General features: G+C 52.3%; 1 protein-coding gene and 1 long non-coding RNA gene across 2 annotated transcripts in view; one reads left to right on the forward strand and one right to left on the reverse strand.

Moving 5' to 3' along the window:
- Positions 1-235: 235 nt before the first annotated feature.
- LOC147577013 (uncharacterized) lies at positions 236-2,370 on the reverse strand. Its single transcript, XR_015241392.1, has 2 exons — positions 534-2,370; positions 236-455 (listed from the first exon to the last, which is right to left on the reverse strand). It is a non-coding gene; the product is annotated as an uncharacterized LOC147577013 (long non-coding RNA).
- Positions 2,371-5,475: 3,105 nt separating this feature from the next.
- Positions 5,476-22,438, forward strand: part of TMEM123 (transmembrane protein 123) — a 57,132-nt gene continuing 40,169 nt past the window's right edge. Inside the window, exons 1-2 of the mRNA XM_086679274.1 lie at positions 5,476-5,667; positions 10,926-10,982. Coding sequence (XP_086535400.1) covers positions 5,568-5,667; positions 10,926-10,982 — 157 coding nt within the window. The 5' untranslated portion in view covers positions 5,476-5,567. The remainder of the gene's footprint in view (positions 5,668-10,925; positions 10,983-22,438) is intronic.

Consider the following 22,438-nt stretch of genomic DNA (forward strand, 5'->3'; position numbering starts at 1 on the left):
AGCAGGGGTCAAGACTGTCAGAACTTTGTGGGGTGCACGGTGGCTCAGTCGGTGAGGCATCTGACTCCGGATTTTGGCTCAGGTCATGATCTCATGGTTGTGGGCTCTGGCCCCACATTGTGCCCTGTGCTGACAGCTCGGAGTCTGCTTGGGATTCTCTCTCTCCCCGTCTCCCTCTCTCTCGCTCCCTCCCTCTCTCCCTCCCTCTCTCTCTCAAAATAAATAAACATTAAATAAAAAACTGTAATAACTTTATTTCAGATTTTTTTTAACTTCCTCATCATAGCTATTTTATCTTTTGTCAATTTCTTCATCATGATTAGCCCTGAAACTCTGGCCATAGAAAGTGCTTATGATCTGTGCAGCTGGCAGCAGTGGCCTGGGGACTCGCGACCATGTCCGTATGCAGGCTCGAGGAAGGAAGGGCACCGAAGAGCCAGGGTGGTCATCTGTGACTTGAACGAGGAAAGGAAAGTGAGCCGAATCCCTGTGGCCTCCTCCAGAGAAGGTCTGACAAACAAGCAGGGACTAACCGTGAAAGAGCTCAGGGGGCTTCCCCGCGTCCACCGCCAGAAACCTCTGATCTCGGATCTCCTCTTCCTCCCATCCTCACGACATGATCCTGCCCAGATCGCACACCGAAAACTCCCACCCCCTCCTCTCCCCCAGACAAGTGCTGTGGTTTCAGACAGAGCTCCCCCCTCCCTTTTGGAGAAGTCATTCCTTCTAAACTGTCGTCTGCCCGGAACTTTCTTCTCTGACCTCCTGGTTTGGAGAGCAAAACCCAGTTGTGTAGGAGTGTATGGTCTCTGCCATTGGATCTTCACCTTTACTTGGTTTTTGCTTCTTCTGTTCTTTCTTTTGCTCTTAACGCACGAATCCTGCAGAGCATTGAATACAAAATAGACACCCAGTAGATCCTTTTGAATTAATTGTACTCTGGGGGAAGAAGCATGAAGGAAGAACGAAAAGCAGAGGGAGGAAGAAGGTGTGAGTAGAGCAGGGGCTCCAGAACACAGGGGAAGGCAGCAGAGTACAGGAGAGGGAGGAGGCCCAGAGAATCCGCACGCCCTGTGAAGACTTAATCACAGTGGATGCTCACGTGCTGTCGATCTGCTAACATGGAAGTTGACAGGAAATTGGCAGCGGCAGGGAGATGGCCACAGACCAACCCACACTCTTTTGTTCAGTCCTCCCACTGCCTTGTCTTATTAGCTGCTCCCTCACGGTCTCAAAGTCTGGAAAACTCGGGCTCATTCCTCATGCAAATACTGATTTATCAACAGATTGGCTTATATGCAGTTAGAAGGTAATTACCTGTGCACACCTAACCGGACGAGCCTTCCTTTATTACCTCTTTTTCTTTGAATGAATAAAAATTGACCGTGGGATGTAAGGAATTGCAGTGATGGAAAATGAAATCCCCGTGTCTTTTGTGCAGACTTAACAAGCAGCTTCTGTCATTCCTATCTGGAGACCATTGCCCTTTCCAACCACTCATGGGGTCTGTCATTTTAGGAGGCAGGTAGATCTGTGCTATTTGCTGCTGTTTCCCAGCACCCAGCACCGTGCTTGGTATATGACATGAGTTCAGTAAATTTTTGCATATTGACTGATTGAATGAATGAATGAACGAATGATGGTCCCAGTCTCTACTTCATCCTCAGGTGACCTTAAGTCTAAGACACAGATGTATGGGAAATACAGAATGGGTGGGGGAAAACATGACTGAGGGAGAAAAGTACCGTAGTTTGCTCTCTTTATGTCCAGCCCACGTTCGTTGCACAAATACACACACACTGAATGCCTTCTCTATGACAGAAAGTGTGTTACACTCCCAGGTACAAATGCCGAGACACAGACCCTCATTCCAGTGCGTGCTGGTCCAGTATCACATCATGGCATCCACCACCCTCTGTGTCAGTGACTAGACTCTGCCCGTGCGTCTGTCCTCCCACGAGACTGCCAAGTCCATCAGGACACTGTCCATCATACTGTAAGCACGCAGCATTGACAAAGCATCTAATGGAGATTATAGCCATCTGGGGGTGGGGGGAAAGGCGTGTACAACTGGATAGAGCCAGCGTCCTTAGACGGGAGAAGGAAAGCTGCCCCTGCTGACCTGGCAGGAAAGGAGGACATTGAAGATGCTGGGTGGCTCTCAGGATTGGTGGATGGTGTAGAGAATCATGACGGAGGCTAAGCCTCCAGGAATAATGCCCCAAACCCTGCAGAACTGGTCCCATGAGAAACTTTCCCCTGCAGCTCCCCACCAGTACCACATCTGCATCAGACACTGCGTCTTATGTCCCCGTCCCCCGGGGAAGGGATGTTGCTGTGAGTGCTGGCCTCACAGCCCCCTGCGTCTGCTGCTGTTGGAATCCGCAGAGCTGGGCGCTCCAGGCCGGCCTGGTGCCTCTGCCTGCTCACACGGGGACTGAAGCTTCACGTGCACGAGTCGGATTGGCACAGCCTCTGACACATTCTGGAGCCCAGCTGCAAAGGAGGCTGAGGATTTGAGATAGAAAAGCAGACAAGCTATTCAAATGATGATGAGTGGCCATAAGTACGACCAGTGTCCACTGTGTTACAGCAATACGGGATAGGAGCCGAACCAGAAACCTGCATCCAGAGACACTCTTCGGTTCTCATGGGACCTGCATCCCTGGAGGAGAGACAAACACTGAGCATATACGTGAGCGTAACGATGGAAAATGGTAGGTGCCACCAAGACACATAAAACTGTGAGGTGCAGTCTCCAAGAAAAGCTTTTCTGAGATGAGCAGAGAGCTAAATGACATGAGGGGGTGGTAAGCAGAAAGGCTCTGGGGTGGGAACTGATGCGGCATTTCTAAAAAACTAAAAGGAGGCTGGGGCTGAGGAAGTGAAGGGGGAGAGGGCAGGAAATGGGGCTCGAAGAGCAGCCAAGGACCATGTTGCGCAGGGCCATGATTTTGGACTCTGGAAAGTGGCAGGCAGGGGAACAGCATCATCTGACTTACATTCTAGAAGGATCACTCTGGCTGCTGTGGGAAGAGGGTAGAAGTAGGCTGACCAAGCTGGTCAAAGTATGAGTGGGGAGATGTGAGCACCAAAACCTGCCTGGGTGACTGAGGAGAAGAAGAGGTAGGAAGGGAATCTCGAAAGGTGACTGAAAACTGACCAGGAGAGGACGTCAGAAGGCATCCTGGCAAGAGGAAGAGCAAGAGCAAACACGCAGGGCACAGAAGGCCCCGGAACATTTGGAGAACTTCGAGGAGTCCAGTGAGGTTGCAGAGAGGGAGGCTGGACGTGAGGCTGGGAAGGTGGGGGACAGCTAGATCGCCAAGGGCTCCTGTGCTGTTTGAACTTTTCACATCAGCAGGGTCTAATGGTGCAGTGGTGGGAGCAGAAGCAGATCTCCCCGGGGAGGGCAGACCTCCCCTAGGACTTTGCAGGAGGACAGGAAGGACATGGTCCCTTCCTTCCGCAGCCCCCTCACACTGGAGGAAACTGTGGGTCCACCCACAGTTCTGTGCCGTGACTACCAAAGCAAAGCTGGTGGTGCGGAAATCAGACAACAGGATGGAGGTCATTCAGGTCAAGGTCAGTTCCAGAAGAAACTGTCATATTCACATTTTGTCTTCCAGACTTTCTCATTTCTCTTCTGGGGGCATCTTCCATTCTACCCCAGATTCCCAGGCACATGTACACCGAGCCTGAGAGGAAGACTCACATATAGGATGGTCGAGAGAACAGAGGGGGGCATTTCAGAAGGAGAAAACAATGTGTCCCAATGCCAAGGAACTGGAAACCTCCCGTGTCCGTGGGTGGCCAAACCAAGGCTGGAGAGGCACGTTGAACCTGGGCTGTGAAATGCTTGGTCAGTGGGCTAAGCAGTTGCCAGAACAATTTATTCCTAACCCAGACTCCCCAGTGGAGCTTGCTGCAGGGTGGAGGCCAGGGAGTGCTTGCTGGGATAGATTGCCCTCTTCAGTCTCTGATCAGTCAAGTCCATATTGATGGACTTTGTGAGATCAGTAAGTATATCCCTCCTAACATAGTTTTGGGAACTTAACATTTCAAGGCAACGATGTGGCCTTTATGACATGAAATCTGGGTCAGATATCAAAGATCTGCAGCGTGTAGAGAGTGGTAGCTTGGGGATTGATAGGGATTTTAAGTGTCCTGGATCCTGCTGTTTTCCATCTCAGCTGAGGGGTCCTACTCAATCTTTGTCGTTGTCCTGCATCAGCTACCAGCGCCTACAGGTCCCTTCAGGGCTCTTAGCAGGAACAAAAAGCTGACTTTAGAGTCACTGCAAGTCAAGACAAGTGAGTGGAATCGGCTCCGTCGGCTTAAGAGGGACTCGGCCCCAAACTATTCTGAACAGGTTATTCCATGAGAACTGGGCAGCAGCCCCGAGGGAAAGAAGGGAGGAGCAGGGCCTGGGTGGCTCCACTCCCCGGCTTTGGCTTCGTTCCCCTCTCCACTGGGCTCTGCAGGCACAGAGCTGGAGGGCACGGGCGGCCAAGGATGAGGTACAGCGTGGGGTACAGGACCCCCATGGAAAGTGCATCGTTCCTACAAGACCGAAATGCCGAAATGGTGTCGGGGAAGAGCGGCCCAGAACATAATGGCTTCTGTCCTAAAAGCAAGCTCCTCCTGGGATTTGTTACAACGGGTACTGATGCAGATCCTTCCCGAAAGCCCAGTGGTGTAAAGGGGGGTGCACCTGTCCAGAGATCGTGGCTGTTTTATGTGTGGACTTAAACTAGGAATTTGTAGAGCCCCCACCACAGCTGAGACTAGGTCCCCCGAAGAGAAAGTCCAGCGGGTCACGACCCCAACAAGAGGCCTCCCCCGGGGCGCGCAGCTCAGCCAGTCTGCAGCTTCCCCGGTGCCGCTGGGCCACGTGGCCCGGGCCCCACCGACCACCACCCGACAACTCCTTCCGGGCCCGAGAGGCCCAGCGCCCGCTCCGGTCCCCGACAACAACACCGCCACTTCCGAGAAGAAAGGAAACCGCTGAAGCTTCTGGGGCTCGCCCGCGAGGCAGGGGGGCCCGGCGCCTCAGCGTCCGGGTGTCCGGGCCGCGCCCCCGACAAGCCCCGCCCCAGCAGAGCTCCACCTCCTACTCGGCCTGGGCCCGCTCCTCCGCCTCCTCCAGGTCCCGCCCCGCGCTCTGCTTTGCCTCGCAGGCCCCGCCCTCGACCCCGCCCCGCCCCGTCCCTGCGCGCCCTGCTGGGCCCGCTGCCCGAGCCAAGCCCCGCCCCCGCGCCCCTGCCCCTTCCCGCCTCCCCTCCCGGCCCCGCCCCACCTCGAGCCCCAGCCCCTCTCTCGCGCGCCGGCCCTGCCCCGCCCCTCCTCCAAACCCCGCCCTCGCCGACCCCCGCCCCGCCTCCCCACCAGGCCCTGCCCCTCCCTCCGCCAAGCCCCGCCCCTGCGCGCCCGTCCCGCCCCCAGCCGGCTCCCGCGCCCTATTTGGGCATCTGGGGGGCCGGCGCCCGTGCGCAGCGGGGCGGCTGTGCGGCGCGGCGGACGCTCGGTCGGGAGCCGCGGGGCCGGCGCGTCCCGCCCTCGGAACAATGGGAGCGGGCGCGCGCGGCGGCTGGGCCGCGCTGGTCCTATGCGCGCTGCTGGTGCTGGCGCTGCTGAAGGCCGCCGTGGACAGCGCGGGCCTGGACGGTAGGTGGCGGCGCGGGCTCCCCGGGAAGGTTGTGCGCGCGGGGGGCCCCCCGGACGTGGCCGGGGAAACTGAGGCTCGGGCCGGCCGCCGTAGCAGGCCCGGAGGGGCGCGTAACCTGTTGAGTGACCCAGGCGCGGGCTCGCGGTTTCCTGTCCCCCTCCCGCGCCCCGAAGTTGGTGTGTCCCGGGGGGGGGGGATAAGTGCCCCTGGGCCCCCCCCCTTCTGGAAGCTGGGTCGGGTTCCTGCGCACACGTGCCCGGCGGGTATGGGGAGTCCTTTAGCGCCGGGCTGCGCGGCCGCGGACTGAGGCCCCCAGACGCGAGGGGGGACGTCGCGGGGGGGGCGCGCTGCCCCCCGGGCGCCCCCGCGGATGCGCCCAGCCCCGCGCGGTGGGCACCTGCCCCGGCGCGCACCTGCCGCGCAGCCCTCGTGCCACCGCCAGCTGTGCGCGCCCCCGGCGCAGGGCCCTCGTCGTTCTCGGGGTGGGGGTGGTGAGGGGGTCCTTTTGGGGAAGGGCCGGGAAGCTGGGGTTCGCCGCGTGCTTTCCGTGTTCCCTTTGTCAGCCACTGTCGCGGTCCGGTCACCGGGCAGTGGTCGGGAAGCTAGGGTAAGTTCTTTTCAGTGACCCAAGTCCTCCGTAGTTTTAAATTCCGTCCACCTGCTGTGTGTTTAGCGAGGGATGAAGGCTGCAGTTCAGGCGCAACACCTGCTTTGGCTAGAATTATCTGGGTGAAGTTAAGACAATAATACTTTGTTTGGCTGGTTGTTTTGTTGGTTTGCTGTGCTGAATTGTGCATGTCCCGAGCCGGCTTTGCAGCCCTGAGTTTGATGATCAGTAAATCACGTCCATCCTATTTTCCATATTAATGAGATGTTTCACTGTAAGGTGAACAATCTGGAATGAAACAGTCTGTTTTGGTGCTAATTTTATACCAATATCAATAAGGGCAGATCTCCATTTTTTTTATTTGTTATTTTGTGAAAGTAAACTTTATTGTTTCTGCGGTGAATTTCTGGTCAGAGAAACTGGTTAGAGTGTCCTTGCTTTTTTTTTTTTTTTTTTTTTGCCCTAATAACAGATGGCCTTGTTTTATTTTTTTTTTAATTTTTTTTTAACGTTTATTTATTTTTTTTTTTCCAACGTTTATTCATTTTTGGGACAGAGAGAGACAGAGCATGAATGGGGGAGGGGCAGAGAGAGAGGGAGACAGAATCGGAAACAGGCTCCAGGCTTAGAGCCATCAGCCCAGAGCCCGACGCGGGGCTCGAACTCACGGACCGCGAGATCGTGACCTGGCTGAAGTCGGACGCTTAACCGACTGCGCCACCCAGGTGCCCCGACGTTTATTTATTTTTGAGACAGAGAGAGATAGAGCATGAACGGGGGAGGGGCAGAGAGAGAGGGAGACACAGAACTGGAAGCAGGCTCCAGGCTCTGAGCCATCAGCCCAGAGCCCGACGCGGAGCTCGAACTCCCGGAGTGTGAGATCGTGACCTGAGCTGAAGTCGGACGCTTAACCGACTGAGCCACCCAGGCGCCCCAGATTGCCTTGTTTTAATACTCACTGTTGGACTGTTCTGTTTATTACTTAACGTCTCACTAGAGGTGAGCGCTGTTTGGAAATCTGGGAACGAATCTCTGCTGCAGGAGAGCCTTCATTTCATGAACCAGTACAGCAAACAGGAGCTGGAATCCACGTCTACAGAGGCTAATGTCGCTGTGAAATTAGACTAAAAGACGGTTCTGTAGAGAACTTCTCAAAACAAGGAAATGTTTCCTGGCCTTCCTGTGGAGTGTGTAATGTGTATGAAGTATCTTTGTGAAGTACGGTAATTTTTAACAATCATACTAGGGCACGGGGCGCCTGGGTGGCTTAGTCAGTTAGGTGTCTGACTTTGGCCCTGTCACACAGTTCGTGAGTTCAAGCCCCACGTCGAGCTCTGTGCTGACAGCTCGGAGCCTGGAGCCTGCTTCAGATTCTGTCTCCCTCTCTCTTTGCCCTCCCCTAGCTCATGCTTGCACTCTGTCTCTGTCAAAAATAAATAAACTTAAAAAAACAACAACCATACTAGGGCTTTTACAGTGTTTTCAGTTGGCAGTTTCCTGTGTACGTCCTATTATGCTAATAGGATAATCCTCATCCTGATGAATCTTCACAGTATTCTTCCCATTTTATAGATGAAAAAAACGGAGGCTTAGACCTTACTTAATATATTCAAAGTAAAACAGCTCAAACATGTTTGATTTCAGAGATTAAAATCCAAACTCTTAATTAACCATTTTGCCATTAGGTCACTTTAGGTGGTGTTGGCTGTGCTGGTAAATAATGCTTCAGTCTCCAATGTGCTATTACCTGGAATATTGCAGGAGAAGATCAAAACATTGAAATTCTTGTTTAAAATCTCCTTCAGTGTGCCGTGTAGTTTCGTAAATATCTTCAGTTGGAGGTGTGGGGAAGGCTGTGAACATGCTAGTGAAGCGGCAAGCAGGATAGTTGGGGGCGGCGTCCATCAGGACCCTTGGTGGTAAGTCACAGAAACCCATTTTGAACAGCCTTAGTGCAAAGAAGGGACTTTGTTGAGTCTTGGACAGAAAAGTCCAAGAACACAGGTGGCTCCAGAAATGCGGGAGTCAAGAGTTCAAACAGGTTGCCCGGAGATGGCCACTTGCGGCTCTCTTGCTGACATGTGTCCACTCTCAGGAAAGCCATAGTTCACATGTTCTCAGCCCAGGCGAGTCTCAGGGAGGGACTCCTAGTAACTGGGAGTTTCTAAAGTGAGTCCCAGGCACCAAACACCACCCTACTGGGCAGCCAGTTAGGGGATTAAATTAATCCCCAGTGAGTCTGAACCACTTGATGAATGTAACTTTCTACCATTCAGCACATTATTGTATGTTAATGTTTGGTTTCCGTCACAGAAAGCATCAGCCTCTTTGTAGTTAGGTGCTCGGTATCTTTGTCTCCTAGGATACAAAACCTGCCTACCCACGGTACCTGCTTCATAAGTAATTGACTGCAAAAAGGAGGAAGGTCCTCGAGCTGCAAAGATCATCTGCTTTTGTCTCTTTTTCAAGCAAAAAAGGTCGCCAGGAAATGATGCCTCCTAAGAGTGACAATGGCAGGGACACAGAAACAGTAGCCTAGGAGAAAGACAGTGGCGTGTTGGGAGTGTAGACAGTGCGTGTGTTGCTTATCTGTTTGGGGGTGGAACTGAAACGCCTTGCTAACGGAGGACTGGGTGAGGGAGTGGGGAAGAGGTGTCGTCCAGGCGTGACCTCTTGGTCTGGGTTTGAACAACTGGAAACACAACAGCCGAGAAGCCTGGGAAGGAAGCAGGTTTATAGCAGAAAATCAACCGTTGGTTTTCGGCGCTCCCACGCAGGGGCTTTGCGGTCCAGCAGCCTGGTCCCCATCCACGCTCTGCCCCTTTCTAGCAGGGTGGCCTTCTCTGGACCTCCCTTCCTGGCCCTGACGACGGTATTCCTGTCTAGGACCTGTCGGCAGGGCTGGGTGAGCCAGTGCCAGTCACGTGCTCCCCCGCAGTCCTGGCGTGCAGAAGGTTCTTCCCAATATCGGCCAGCATTCGATACCAGCTGCCGGATACGTGAGGACGGTACAGTGAGGCGAACACGCGCCTCTGGGACACTGCCTCGTTTTCACCAGGAGTCACTCGTCCGTGAATGCTAGCGCCCCCCTCAAGGCTGCTCTTAGCAGACCGGGAGAAGGACGGTCTGCAGGCCTTGATCATCCGATTTACCTTCACACCAAATGGGATAGTTCATTAAGAGAAAGAAATGTGTGCACACAGTGACAATAGATCCTTCAGACTCATTACTGCGTACCTTGTGCTGTGAGGGGTGTTTGGGTCGGGGAGGGCTATCTTCGTGGGTAATATACTTGCTCTCTTCCTATGTGATGTACATATTTTATACTCCATGATACCAAGAGCCCGGTTGAATAAACCGCTCTGAAAAGTTGCTTAACTGGGGCATAGAATTCTTCTAAACTTTTTCCAAATCTCAGAGTACTAGTTAGAAATTAAAAGAATCCTACTTCTGTGAGAAGGCTTGCAATTAAAAATGAAAATCCTAAGGGGCTAATATCCAAAATAGATGAAGACCTTAAGTTAACTCAATACCAAAACAATACAATTAAAAAATGGGCAGAGGACCTGAATATATATTTCCCCAAAGAAGACATCCAGATGGCCAGCAGACACACGAAAAGATGCTCAACGTCACTCGTCAGATGCAAATCAAAACCACAAGTAAAAACCACATCACACCTGTCAGCATGGCTAGCAAAAGGTAAAAAAGCACAGGTGCCGGTGAGGATGTGGAGAGAAAGGAACCCTCATGCACTGTTGATGGGAAGGCAAACTGGAACAGCCACTGTGGAAAAAAACAGTATGGCGGCTCCTCAAAAAGTTAAAAATAGAACTACCCCATGGCCAGCAATTCCACTTCTGAATGTCTATCAGAAGAAAATGACACTTACTTGAAAAGGTGCATGCACCCCTATGTTTACTGCAGCATTATTTGCAGTAGCCCAAATACGGAAGCAGCCCAAGTGTCCCTCGGCAGGTGACAGAGAAGATGTGCGCACGCGTGTGTGATGAAATGTTCCTCAGCTGTAAAAGAGTGAAATCTTGCCTTTGGCAACCACGTAGATGGGCCTAGAGAGTATGACGTTAAGTGAAGGAAGTCAGAAAAGTATATGATTTCACTCACGTGTGGAGTTTAAGAAACAAATGAACAAAGCAAAAAACGACAAAGTCTAAAACACAGAGAACAGACTGCTGTTTGCCAGAGGTGAGATGGGGGAAAAAAGGAAAATCCTACCCAGGTCGTCTGCTCTCTGCTGTCCAAAGTTGGGGGTCTTGGTGGTGCAGGACCTCCCGGGCGGGCGGTCCACGGCGCTCGGCCGAGCAGAGGGGTCAGTAGCAAAGATTGGTTTCTGTCTCACGCCTCACCGTGTCCACGGGCAGGTGGACGGATTTTTCGGTACTGGCCCATAGCAAGTACCGTATGAGTGTTGGTTACGTAAGCTGCGTGTTTTCTGTCTTGAAGGACTCCAGTCACACGGCCCCGCATTTACTGACACTTATTTGAAAGGTACGTTTCAGAGCAACAGTGGCAAAAGTGGACCCTGCTGTGGACATCCGCCTTCCCCCCGCAGCACCACCACCCGATGCCAGGGGCCTCAGATAAATATCAGATGGTTTTTCATCACAGGACATGTTTTTACTTTTACAGGACCTCCAGACGCAAGGAAGTTGGTGTCTCCAGGAAACGGCAGTGCTGACTCAACAGGTGAGTTGAGACAGGTTGGAAAGCATTGGTTTTCATCTGTCTCGGGGACGGAAAGTGAGATCGGCAGGGGAGCACGAGGACCTGGGACGGTGACCTGTTTGGGCCACGAGTCCCTGATTCATAGGTCCCCGCACCCTCCTCCCAGGGCTGCGCTTAGTGGGCAGCAATAACGGACAGCCCGCCAGGTCATATTCTTTCTCGGGCCGGCAAGGACCTGAATGAATGCTGACACTTTGTGTCTTACTGGAATTTCGTACTGAGCTTCGAAGCCCATTTTGAGACGTGAAGGTCTGGCACCGTGCTGTTGATGGGAAACCTGAGTACTTGAGTCTGCCCGTGTCGCCGGTGCGACGAGCCGCTCCGGGCCCGTCCGCCGTGGGTGACTCCAGGGAGACCCTGCTTACGTTTCCAGCGCCGGTCAGGTCGCAGCCCCCCGACTTGCTTCCCGTTGACACACGGGTGTCTTGGTTGGCACTGAGAGCCCACCGGCGTGGAGGGATCTGGGAACCACGCTGATGTCCTGGGCGTCAGCAGTAAACCATCACGGCACATTGCTTGCACTGAGGTCGAAACCAGAACAGGTACGAAGGTCCTCTTACCAGACCCGTGGTCTCCACTTTTCATCCACCGAGTATTTACAGAGGGTCTGGAATGTGCGGAGGCATTCTGGGTGCCCAGGACACAAGGTTGTCCAAGCCCTGACTTCTTGGAGTTCTTGTGGTTGTTTTATTTTATCTCGTTGTGGAAAAATACACATCATGTGAAACCCGGAATGTCAACCATTTCTAAGTGAACGGTTGAGCAGCTTTACGTACGTTCGCATTGTTGCGTGGCTTTGTGGAGTGCCGACTGCCGTCAGCGTCTCCGTGCTTTGCGTATGTCGTGTTCTCAGTTACCTCTGTGCTTCTCATCGTGTCTCCTCCCCGACTGGCTTCTGGCTGAATAGAGAGCACTCTTCTATGTTAGCTTTAGTAATTCTGTAGGCAATTCTTCGTCTGGGGAAAAAGACTAGATAGATTACCCCCAGATGTCATAACGATTATTGCCGGACAGTTATATGAGGGTTTTTTTTAGAATATCTTAACTAGATTATTAGGTGACTTTTCCTGTTGGCCTTTACTGAATCTAATTGAGTACCGCTGAGCATCGACTTTGCACAAACCCAGGAGGTAGAGGAAAGATAGCAGTAACAACCGTGTTAATTGCCAGCATTTACAGAATGCCTGCAATGCCTAAGAAACTTGTCACACGTTTGCTGATCTAAGTGCAGATGGGGGGGGGGGGGGGTTGTGGTTCTCTGTCACACAGGAGGAAACTGAGGCCCAGGGTGGTTTAGAAGCTTGCCCGAGGTCCCATGGCACAGCCCAGATTTGAAACTCACTTCCTGGGATTTGAAACCTGGGCGCCCTTACGGCATTTCCTGAAACCATGGTGTGGTCTTACCTTTAAAAACCCTGTTCAGTGAAGAAATACCACCGCTGACACTTGTGGACAAGTTGTTAAAGATCAGTGCCTCTAGTCAGTGGGATGATTTCACACACCCTCAACTCTGGCACCAGGAAATTTGTGGAGTGAAAAAGAGGCATGGCCTCAAAAGGTTTTTCTTAAGACATCGGATAATACAGCTGCTGTAAAAATTTTTTGGTTGTTCATTGTGTAACCCTTTCCGTAACTGTTAACTTGTTCTTATTACAGCCTCTTTGGATCTTGAAACACATAACGTGTTGCAGTTGTGTATTTTTATAGGACGTCATGCTTACTATTTTGTCTTCTGTAGTAAGGCAAACCCTTCTATATTGGAAACATTGTTTTTAAACATCACCAATTTACTTGATGCTATTTGTCCAGCATGGTTTATCTGGCATCGATTCCAAAAGGAAAAGAACACTTTTCTCTAGCACACTGCTGTCTTTTGTGAACTGCAGGATGGTGTTCTTGGAAAAAGTGCAAAGTGCCAGCAACACTCCCGGAGACATTGGTGCCTGTCCGTTTTTTAAAAAGGACTCCACACATTAGATTCAGCAAATCTTTTTTCTCTGTTTGGTTTGTTTTTAGTCTCCATCTAAGTTCGTTGAGAGTGGTGTCTATGACTTAATCATCCCAGCTCTGTGCCCAGTGCATAGGAGGTAACACGCGGGTTGAACTGAATTGTGGAACCAAATATGTGTTTTGTCACTGCTGACTGACCTCATCAAAGAACCACTGTATGTGTTTTGCAGACGTGACTGGTCCGTGCTCCAGTGTTCTCTATTATTATAGCTGCTTTGTTGTTGTTCGTAGAATAATGTCCGTGCCTGAGGTCAGAGAATCAGAAGTTGAGGTCCCTTTGGGGTTGTGCCACTCAGTTATATGTAAGCGTTGTATTTTCATACGCCCCCATCGTCGTCTGATGAGTACTAGCTATATTTTTGACACTCTTTTCTAGAGGGTCTTACTTCGTTTTAGTGATTCTACAGAAATTTTTAATTGGAGGGGGAAAGATACATTACCTAAAATGTAATAATGATTATTGTTGGGCAATTATGAGAGCGCTTTTTAAAAAAATGTATTTTATCAGATCTTGGGACACGTTTTCAGCCTGTAGAGAAAACCGTTCTTCTCATTTTACATACGGTCAGAGGGCTTCTATTTTAGAGTCTGGATGAATTTATTGTTGACGGTGCAGGGATGCCACATGCCCAGGTTACCTGTTAGCAACAGGTTTGGGCAGAGATACAAGGGAGCTGGACATGGTTCAGAAGGGACAGCATTTCTCACCGGTGACCCCTTATCACTGATGCTTCCCCAGGACAGGGGATTACCATCTAGGCTGAAGCTCTTTCCTTGGGCCTCATTTGCTTCGAGTTCGTCTCCCTTCACGTGCGGTGCACACAGACTTGCCTGGGGCCTGGTGCCACATCCCGGGTCCGGCCCTTCCCACGTCTGTAGTTGGCGTGGTTTTGTCCACAGATGTGGCAGGACCAGAGCAATTCCGAGCACACGGACCTGGCTCGGGCTCCGATTTCTGCACACGAGGGCGGCAGAGTTTCCCAAACTGCCCCGAGGAGCTCGCTTGCTCTTACAGAACCGTGTCCGTTTCTGAGACTTTTTGTCGTGTTCAACTCCTGTTTTCAAGATTGCATTTCAAAACCGATGGTGATTTTTAACATCATCAGATGCTGTCTTCGGGAATGTAGGGCGGGAACGTCACGCGTACTGTGTCCACTCGTGCTCAGTGAACAGGTGTTCGTCTCGTGTGCCAGCCGCCCGTGGCCGGCTCCGGCATGGGGTTGTCAACAGGACAGCCCTGCCCGCACGAAGGATCTCACAGCGGGTGTAGACGCCATGGAGATAAAAGGCTGAGGAAGGTGTTTTCGGGTGGTGATTTAAAGAGTAAACAGGATGGAATGAACATACACAGAAGTGAACCAGAAAATGAGGTGGGGGAGCCCCGGAAGGGCTGCTTCAGATTAGGCGGTCAGGGAGGACTTCCCAGAGGTGGTGTGGTCTGGGAGACCTGCCTGTTGGAGGGGGGCAGCCCCGTAAGTCTGGGGGAGGGGCGCTCTGGCCAGAGGGACTTGTTGGCACAGGGGCCTGGAACGGGACTGAGCCTCTTATGTGGCAGGGGCACAGGCGGGTCCTGGCTGGCACGGTGAGGCGACGACACTGTGGTCACATCGCCGCATGTAGGAGATCAGGGCATGGAAATAGTATTTAAGAAGTGAGGTTTTATTTGGAGACCTCAAAAAAGAGCAGGCTTGTAAGAAGAAGAGACCAGAAATGTGGATTGAGGCAACTGTGCTAACTTCTCTGGGCCTTTCCTGGGCGGGGGAAGTCAGCCGTCCAGGGGTTTCGAGCTGCGGCGTTTCTGAGCTGCTGTGGGCCCCGCGATGGCAGGCGTCACGGTGGAACTGGCTTGGTGTTCTGTTTCCCGAAGCACCTGCTAGAAGCATGCATCGGGCTGGAGTCAGGGCCCCGGTTCACGGAGCGAGCTGCTGCCACAGATGTTGTCCTGTGAGCCACGGGGAGGTGGCCGCAGCCTCAGGCCTCTGCCACCGTTTCCAGGCTCGCGGCTGCAGGGCTGGGGGACCCACCAGTCCGCAAGGTGGGGGAGAACCCGGGAGCAGTGCCTGTCGGCTGCGGTTCCGGGGGCCGGGCGGGGGGCTTGGCGGGAGAAACCGCGTGAGGGACATGGACGAAGAAGGCGTGCAGGGATCCAGCAGGGCTGACAAGAACTCCACAGAAAAGGAAATGAGAAAAGTCCAAGTGGGGGAGTTGTTACACACTCTTGCCTTTCAGAGACAGGCACAGCCAAACACGGTGGGGGTGAAATTGGGCACCAAGGGAAGACCCGGGGCAGAAGAGCCAGCACCCAGACCTCTGGGTGGGGTTGGGCGATGCATGCCAAGGGCTGGGGTCCGGCACACACGGGGTGCAGGAGCGCGCCCCCCCCCCCCCGAATCTGAAGGCCAGTGCGAGTCGGAGCTGGGACTCAGCTGGGACCAAATCCACAGCACTTCTTGCTTTATGTCTGTTTTTTGGCAAATACTCCTTTTCCATAGAAAGCTGGCGGGCTTGCTCTGGACTCGTGACCCACCCCAGTGTGCAGCAGTGCATGCTACAGCGGCCAGAGTTGCGCACTGATGGGCTTCAGGTGCTCAGGGTTGGGGTCCTCTGTATCTTTTTTCTTACCGTGTAACTTATTTACAACTAATTTCAACACACAAGGCACGTGCACGATAAGAAATTTCAGCAGTGCTTGGAAGTATGCCGAACGTGGCTCCAGTCTCCTTCCTGCACCGAGCCCCGCCACGTCCTTTCCCAAATGGACTGGACCGGCTCAGAGCTAGACTCCTTGCCCACCCAGACATCTTCTCCTGGTGTATCCCAGTTAGGGAATAGCCATTCGTGTAGGGTCTGGAGCCGGAAAGGTCTACATTTCCGCAGGTATCCTTGCAAAAAATCGCATACGCGTGATCTGTCTGTGGTGTACACGTTTGCCATCAACATGGGTGGGTGACGCCAGGCACGCTGTTGGCCGCCCAGCTGGTCTCACTTAAACCTCGTCCTTCCTCACGGCCGCGTGCTGGCCCACAGGACAGACGCAGCCCAACTCACTCACGCGCCCCCTGGTGATGCACATGTAGGTCATCTGCAGTTCGGTTTTAAGCAGGGCTGTGGCGAGCGCCTCTCCTGGCCTATCTTGGTGCACGCCCGTGCGAGGGCACCCGTGGGTTCTTTCCTGCCGGCGGAGCCACCGAGGCAAATGGTGTATTACTTTAATTGGTGACTTTTGCTAAATTTTCTTCCAAGAATGTCACGTTTGTTTCCTCCCACTGGCAGTAAAAGGGGCCTGCTTCCTACAGACTCCAGGTAGTAGACATTCTGCTGCTTGCTAATCTGAGATGTGATTCATAGAGTCTGTTAGGAGCTAAATTCCTTCAACTGAGTGGGGACTATTTTCATACTGGTTTCGGGGGCTTTTTATCGTTCTTTTTTATTTATTTTTTTTAATGTATTTTTTTTTTTTTAACATTTATTTATTTTTGAGACAGAGAGAGACAGAGCGTGAACGGGGGAGGGTCAGAGAGAGAGGGAGACACAGAATCGGAAACAGGCTCCAGGCTTCGAGCCGTCAGCCCAGAGCCCGACGCGGGGCTCGAACTCACGGACCGCGAGATCGTGACCTGAGCCGAAGTCGGCCGCTTAACCGACTGAGCCACCCAGGCGCCCCGATTTATGATTCTTTTTTAAAAACCCCTCTCTTGACGTAAATTTTGCATGCCATACAGTGGAGTGGTTCTCCGTGTACTCACGGATACGTACAACCGTCCCCGCGGTCCGTTGTAGACCATTTTCATCATCTCAGGAAAAAAAAAACACTTTGCCTTTGAGCTGTTACCCACTGTGTCCATCCTGCCCACCTGCCCCCAGCCCCAGGCAGGCACCCATGCACTTTGTCTCTGTGGATGTCCTTCCAGACTTTGATAGGAGTGGAGTCGTGAAGTACGTGCTCTCTGGAGACTGGCGTCTTGGCGTTAGCAGTGTTTATAGGTTCATGCGAGTGGTGGTGTGGCCAGCGGTTCGTTCCCTTTTATGGCTGAGTACTGTTCCCCTGGATGCATAGACGACAGTCTGCTCCTCCGTCCATTTGTTGATGGACGCTTAGGCCGTTTCTACCTTTTGGCTGTTGGGAATCACGCGGCTGTGAACATTCGCGTACACGTTTTTGTGTGGATGTGTGTGCTTGGCTGTACTACCGAGGAGAATCTCTGGGTCCTGTGGAAACGCCGTGCTCAGTGACCTGCCAGCCTGCTTCCCGCATCATCTGCACCCTTTACATTCCGACGGGCGGTACATGAGGATGCTGTCACGTTCGGATTCTACCTTTCCCCAGGGGTACGTGCGGTCCTGAGATTTGTAAGAAATACATACGCGTCATTCGGATTACCCAAGTATATTCCTCCTGTGCTTTCCGTCTTCCTCCATGGTTCGGGCTCACAGCTAAACTCTAGGAATTTCCCAAGTGTTAAGAGTGCTAAAGGTGTCTTTTGTTACCGTAATGAGGTGACTCTGAGACCCCACCCAGAGGTGGGGCCGGCCCTACCCTGTGGTTGGTTGGTTGGTTGGTTGGTTAGAACTTTCAGTCTCCAATTCTGGGAGGGGAGGTTGGGAGCAGGAGGCTCAGTTGGCCTAGGCCAATGACTTAGACATGACCAAGTATGAAGCCTCCTGGGAAACCCAGAAGAGGGCGTTTGGAGAGCTTCCTGGTGGTGAACAGGGAGAGATACCGGGAGAGTGTCACCTGGCAAGGGCATCAGAGCTCCGTGCCTCTTGCCAGACCTCGTCCCCTGTCTCTGTGCGTCTGGATGCTGCCTTGTGTCCTTTATTCCCCAGGTTCTGTGAGCCGCTCTGGCAAATTAAAAGAGCCTAAGGGGTCATTGGAACCTCCAAACCGTAGCGGGTGGTTAGAAGCACAGCCAGCGGCCTGGGGGTGGTCTTGTGGGACCCAGCCCTCGCCTGTAGGATCCCACGCTGTGTCCAGGTGGGTAAGTCAGAACTCAGTTTCCGGATACCCTGCTAGGGTCCCAAGAACTGCGTGGTGGTCCAGGGGGGTGGGGGGAATCCCTCTCACATTGAAATGGGGTTGGGGAGCCCCAGTCTAGCATGAGACAGTGTCTCATTTCTTTGTTGACTCACGAAGGCACGAATCTGTTCTGTGTTTATTGGCCATTGGTTCATGTTGGAGAAATGTCTCAAGTCCTTTGCCCATTTGTTGATTAGGTTGTCATTGTATTAGCTTGTTTCTGCCTTATTTTTTTTTCTACCTATAAAAATAGTGTATTCCTGTGGGAATTTGGGAAAAGTTTTTTTTTTTTTAACCATTATTCAAATGACTTCCACTAAGTATTTTTAGTTCTTTTCAACTTGAACTTAACTACATGGGCACCGATTCTTAAAAAGGGAATTAATCGTCTCCTGCAAAACATTGCACTGTGGTTACAGTCTTACAGCATGAAAACACCTAGTTGGAAAGTGATGGTTTTAGTCTCTCAACTGACTGTAGTGAGAACTGGCTTGACTACTTTCACTCCACAGTGAATTTGATTCACGAGTTTTTCGTGTCTCCCCCCCTCCCCCAGCCAGTATGCATGCCCTTGTTTCAGGGAAGATAAAAAGAAGAAATAATTGCTTTGCTTTGAAGTGAGCTTGGGTTAGTTAGGTACTGTCCTGGTGCCTCAGTGCTTTCTGTCAAGTTCAGGTGCAATCATGGGTTAGGTGAGGTAACATGTGAATCAGCTGCCTTTAAAATGGCACCTGGGGGGGCGCCTGGGTGGCTCAGTCGGTTAAGCGTCCGACTTCGGCTCAGGTCATGATCTCGCGGTCCATGAGTTCAAGCCCCGCATCAGGCTCTGTGCTGACAGCTCAGAGCCTGGAGCTTGTTTCAAATTTTGTGTCTCCCTCTCTCTCTGACCCTCCCCTGTTCATGCTGTCTCTCCCTGTCTCAAAAATAAATAAACGTTAAAAAAAATTTTTTTAAATAAAATAAAATGGCACCTGGCACAGATGAAAAACTAAATGTGTTCCTGGTTGCTATTTGGCCATAGTGACCCTTTTTTGGTCCCTCCTGTGTTCGCCTTCTCTGCCACCGTGCCTTTGCATGTACTGTTCTCACTCCCTGAAGAACTCTTCCCTCCTGCCTTTGCCTGGTTAACACCCATTCAGCTTTCCAATCTCAGCTGAAACTTCCCTTCCTCAGGGGAACAGTCTCTGACCGACTGCATCTGGTTGAGGGTTTAAGTCGGCCTCGCCAGCCCACAAGTCCGTTCTGTCACTCACCACTTCTTCCTCAGTGCTCAGCACAACACCTCTTGTACGTTTCCGTTGAAACAGGAGAAGCCGGTTTTAATGCTTGCTACCCCAGTCTTACTTGTGAGATGAGCTGGGAGCTCCTTTGTCAACGCGAACCCTTCCCTGTCTGGCATTCCTTGAACTGGATACAGGGCCTTTCACTTTACGGTTGTGAAGAGCGGCCTTAAATGTTAGCGGGAGGGTTGGCGGTCGTGTTGGGGGGGGGGGGCAGGGCTGTGTGTGTTCTTAGGTTCAGGTGAAGTCTCCAAAGAGGGCGGGGATTTGAGAATCCAGGAGGTCAGTGGGGATGTGCCCCGGCTCACCAGGGTTGTGCCCCAGGCCGTCTTCCTGCTGAGTCAGGTGCCCACCCCCCCCCCAACAGCGGTCAGGCCAGTGACCTTGTGGCCAGGCAGGAACATCTGAGCTCTGCCCTGATCTGAAGGAGCTTCCTGCGGGTGAAGGCGGGGCTGGGAGGAGAGGGGTGGGGTCGCCGAAGCCCCTCAGGGAGTTCGGATTTGCCGGCCATGAGGTGGGAGGCACTGCAGGATTTTAAACAAATCAGCCCAAACGGATACCCTGCCTGGATGGCCGTGGTGGAGCTGGAGACAGGTGGTGCTGGATCGTGGCGAGGGGACGGCCAGCCGCGGGCTCAGGGTGTGAGCTCAGGGGGCTTATTGGCCCGGTCCGGTCCCCACAGCTGGGCCCGCGGATCTCGGGGGTTGTCACGGGTCACGGCTGAGAACAGCTGCGGGCTGGCGGGCTGAGGGGCGGGTCCCAGGAGCGGCGGCCTCGGCCCGCGGGAAGGGGTCAGGACCAGGCGCTGCCGGGAGATGCTGTGGGGGGGGGGGGGTGAAGCGGCCCCTGGTCTTGGAGAAAGACGGGGGGACGGTGTGGGAAGTACGCAGTGTGAACTGGGTGGGTGACCTCACATTGAAGCGGTTTCTTGCGGGGTAAACCTCAGAGACGTCCTCTGTCGTTATGTTATCCCCTCGGCATGTCGGAAACCTGCAAAGCCTTAGAGCAGGCTCCTCGCGTGTCAGCACATTAGAATTGCCTGCAACGTTACAAATACTGGTCTGGGGGCACCCGCGAGCCGTGAGACCTGAGTGGGGAGCGGAGCACGTGGCCAGGGCTGCGGCGCGGAGTGAGGGTGACGGTCACAACGGGACGTGGGCAGGTGGGCGCCAGCCTTTCCAGGGAGCCCCTGCTGAGTCGGCGTTGTTTGCCACAGGGGTGCCCTTTTAAAACTGACCGCCTTGGGAAAGAACGATAAGATCTTACGTGGGGAGAAAGGCAGGCAATCCAGGGGTCCTCCTCTTGGGCTCACCCCCATGAGGTCGGGGAGGGGGACACGGGGTGCTCTTAGTACTACCGTGATTTTGTTATTTTTTTGTCCAGTTTACTTACTTTGAGAGAGCGAGAGAGCGCGGGGGGAGGTGCAGAGAGAATCCCAAGCAGGCTCCTCACCGTCTGCGCAGAGCCCGATGCAGGGCTTGAGCTCACGACTGCGAGGTCGTGACCTGAGCTGAAACCAAGAGCCGGGCGTTTAACTGACTGAGCCACCCAGGCGCCCCTGATTTCGTTATTTTTATTCCCATTGTTTTGATTGGATAGGAGCCCAGTAGTTATCAAGGAAGGGTAGGGACAAATGCCTTGAGAGAAGTCTCATAACCGAAAGACTTATTTACCTGAAAAGCTGCACAGAATAGTTGCAGCCCATTCATAAGACTTTTTTGCTTGTCACCCTTAACACACCTGTTCTTCACAATCGTGCCTGGTGAAAATTCCCGAAGGTGTTAAAGCAAACTGTCCTCCTGAGTTACTTAGTCCCATCAAGTCTGTTTAGTGTGATGAGAAAACGGAAGGAGCAAACAGCAGCTAACTTTACAGATAATGAAAACATGAATCATTTGTGATTTTCTCCACAGGAAACTGGCTGAAAACCCCCTAAGGAGTAGTTTGGCATTTATCATGAAGGTGTGTGTATTGAGATGGCTTGTTTCACCTATAAACAAGAGGACGCTCTTTTTTTAAACCATCGTAATGCCACCGTTAGACTTAACATTTTTTACGGTTTCAATGAGGATAGTTGACATACAGCATTGTATAAGTTTAAGGTATAACTGTAATGATTTGATTTAGATTGTGAAGACCATAGTAAGTTAACATCCATCATCTCATAGGTAGAAACACCCAGAAAACAAGACAAACGAAAAAAGGGTTTTTTGGTTCTTGTGATGTATGTGGCCTTTGAGGATTTACTCCTAGTTTTCCTGTATATCATACTGCAGTGTTAACCATGGTACTGTTCCACATCACAGCCCTAGTACTTATCCTACAGCTGGAAACTTGTTCCTTTTGACCACCTTCATTCGCTTCCCCTCCCCAACCCCTGCCTCCGGTGACCACACCTCTGATTTCTTTTCCTGTGAGCTTGGTTTGTTTCTTTATTTTAAATCCCGGAGGTAAGTGAGATCATGGAGTATTTGCCTGTGTCTGATTTACTTTGCTTAACGCGATGCCCTCGGGGGTCACTCATGGTGTTGAAAGTGGTGGGGTTTCGTCCTTTTTTGTAGTTGAATAATATCCGTTGTGTATGTATCACGTATCAGAACTTCCTAACCCACCCGTCCCCTCATGGACCCATAGGTTTCCATGCTTGTCTGGCTGTTGTAGATAAGCTGCTGTTAACGTGGGGGTGCAGGGATCTCTTCGACACAGTTTCCTTGTTTCCTTTGGGCAAATGCCCAGAAGTAGAATTGTTGAATCATAGGGTATTGCTGTTGATTTTCGGAGGGACCTCCATGCTGGTGTCTCCAATGGCTGTGCCACTTGACAGTTCTACCAACGGCCCTCGAGGTTTCCCTTTCATCCACATCCTCGCCAGCATTTATCAGTGGTCTTGATCTTACCCGTGCTAACAAGCATGAGTTGATGCGTCAGCACAGCTTTGGTTTGCATTTTACTGGTACCGAGCGACAGTGAGCATCTTTTAATGTACTCGTTGACCACTTGCGTATCTTCTCTGGAAAAATGTCTGTTGAGGTCCTTTGCCCATATTAATTGGATTAGTGATGTGTTGCCGTGGAGTTGGAGGACTCCTTTTCGTTGTCTTTTTGGAACTG

Source organism: Puma concolor, chromosome D1, assembly GCF_028749965.1.
Source record: "Puma concolor isolate L17-30 chromosome D1, mPumCon1.1.hap2, whole genome shotgun sequence".
Classification (NCBI taxonomy): domain Eukaryota; kingdom Metazoa; phylum Chordata; class Mammalia; order Carnivora; family Felidae; genus Puma; species Puma concolor.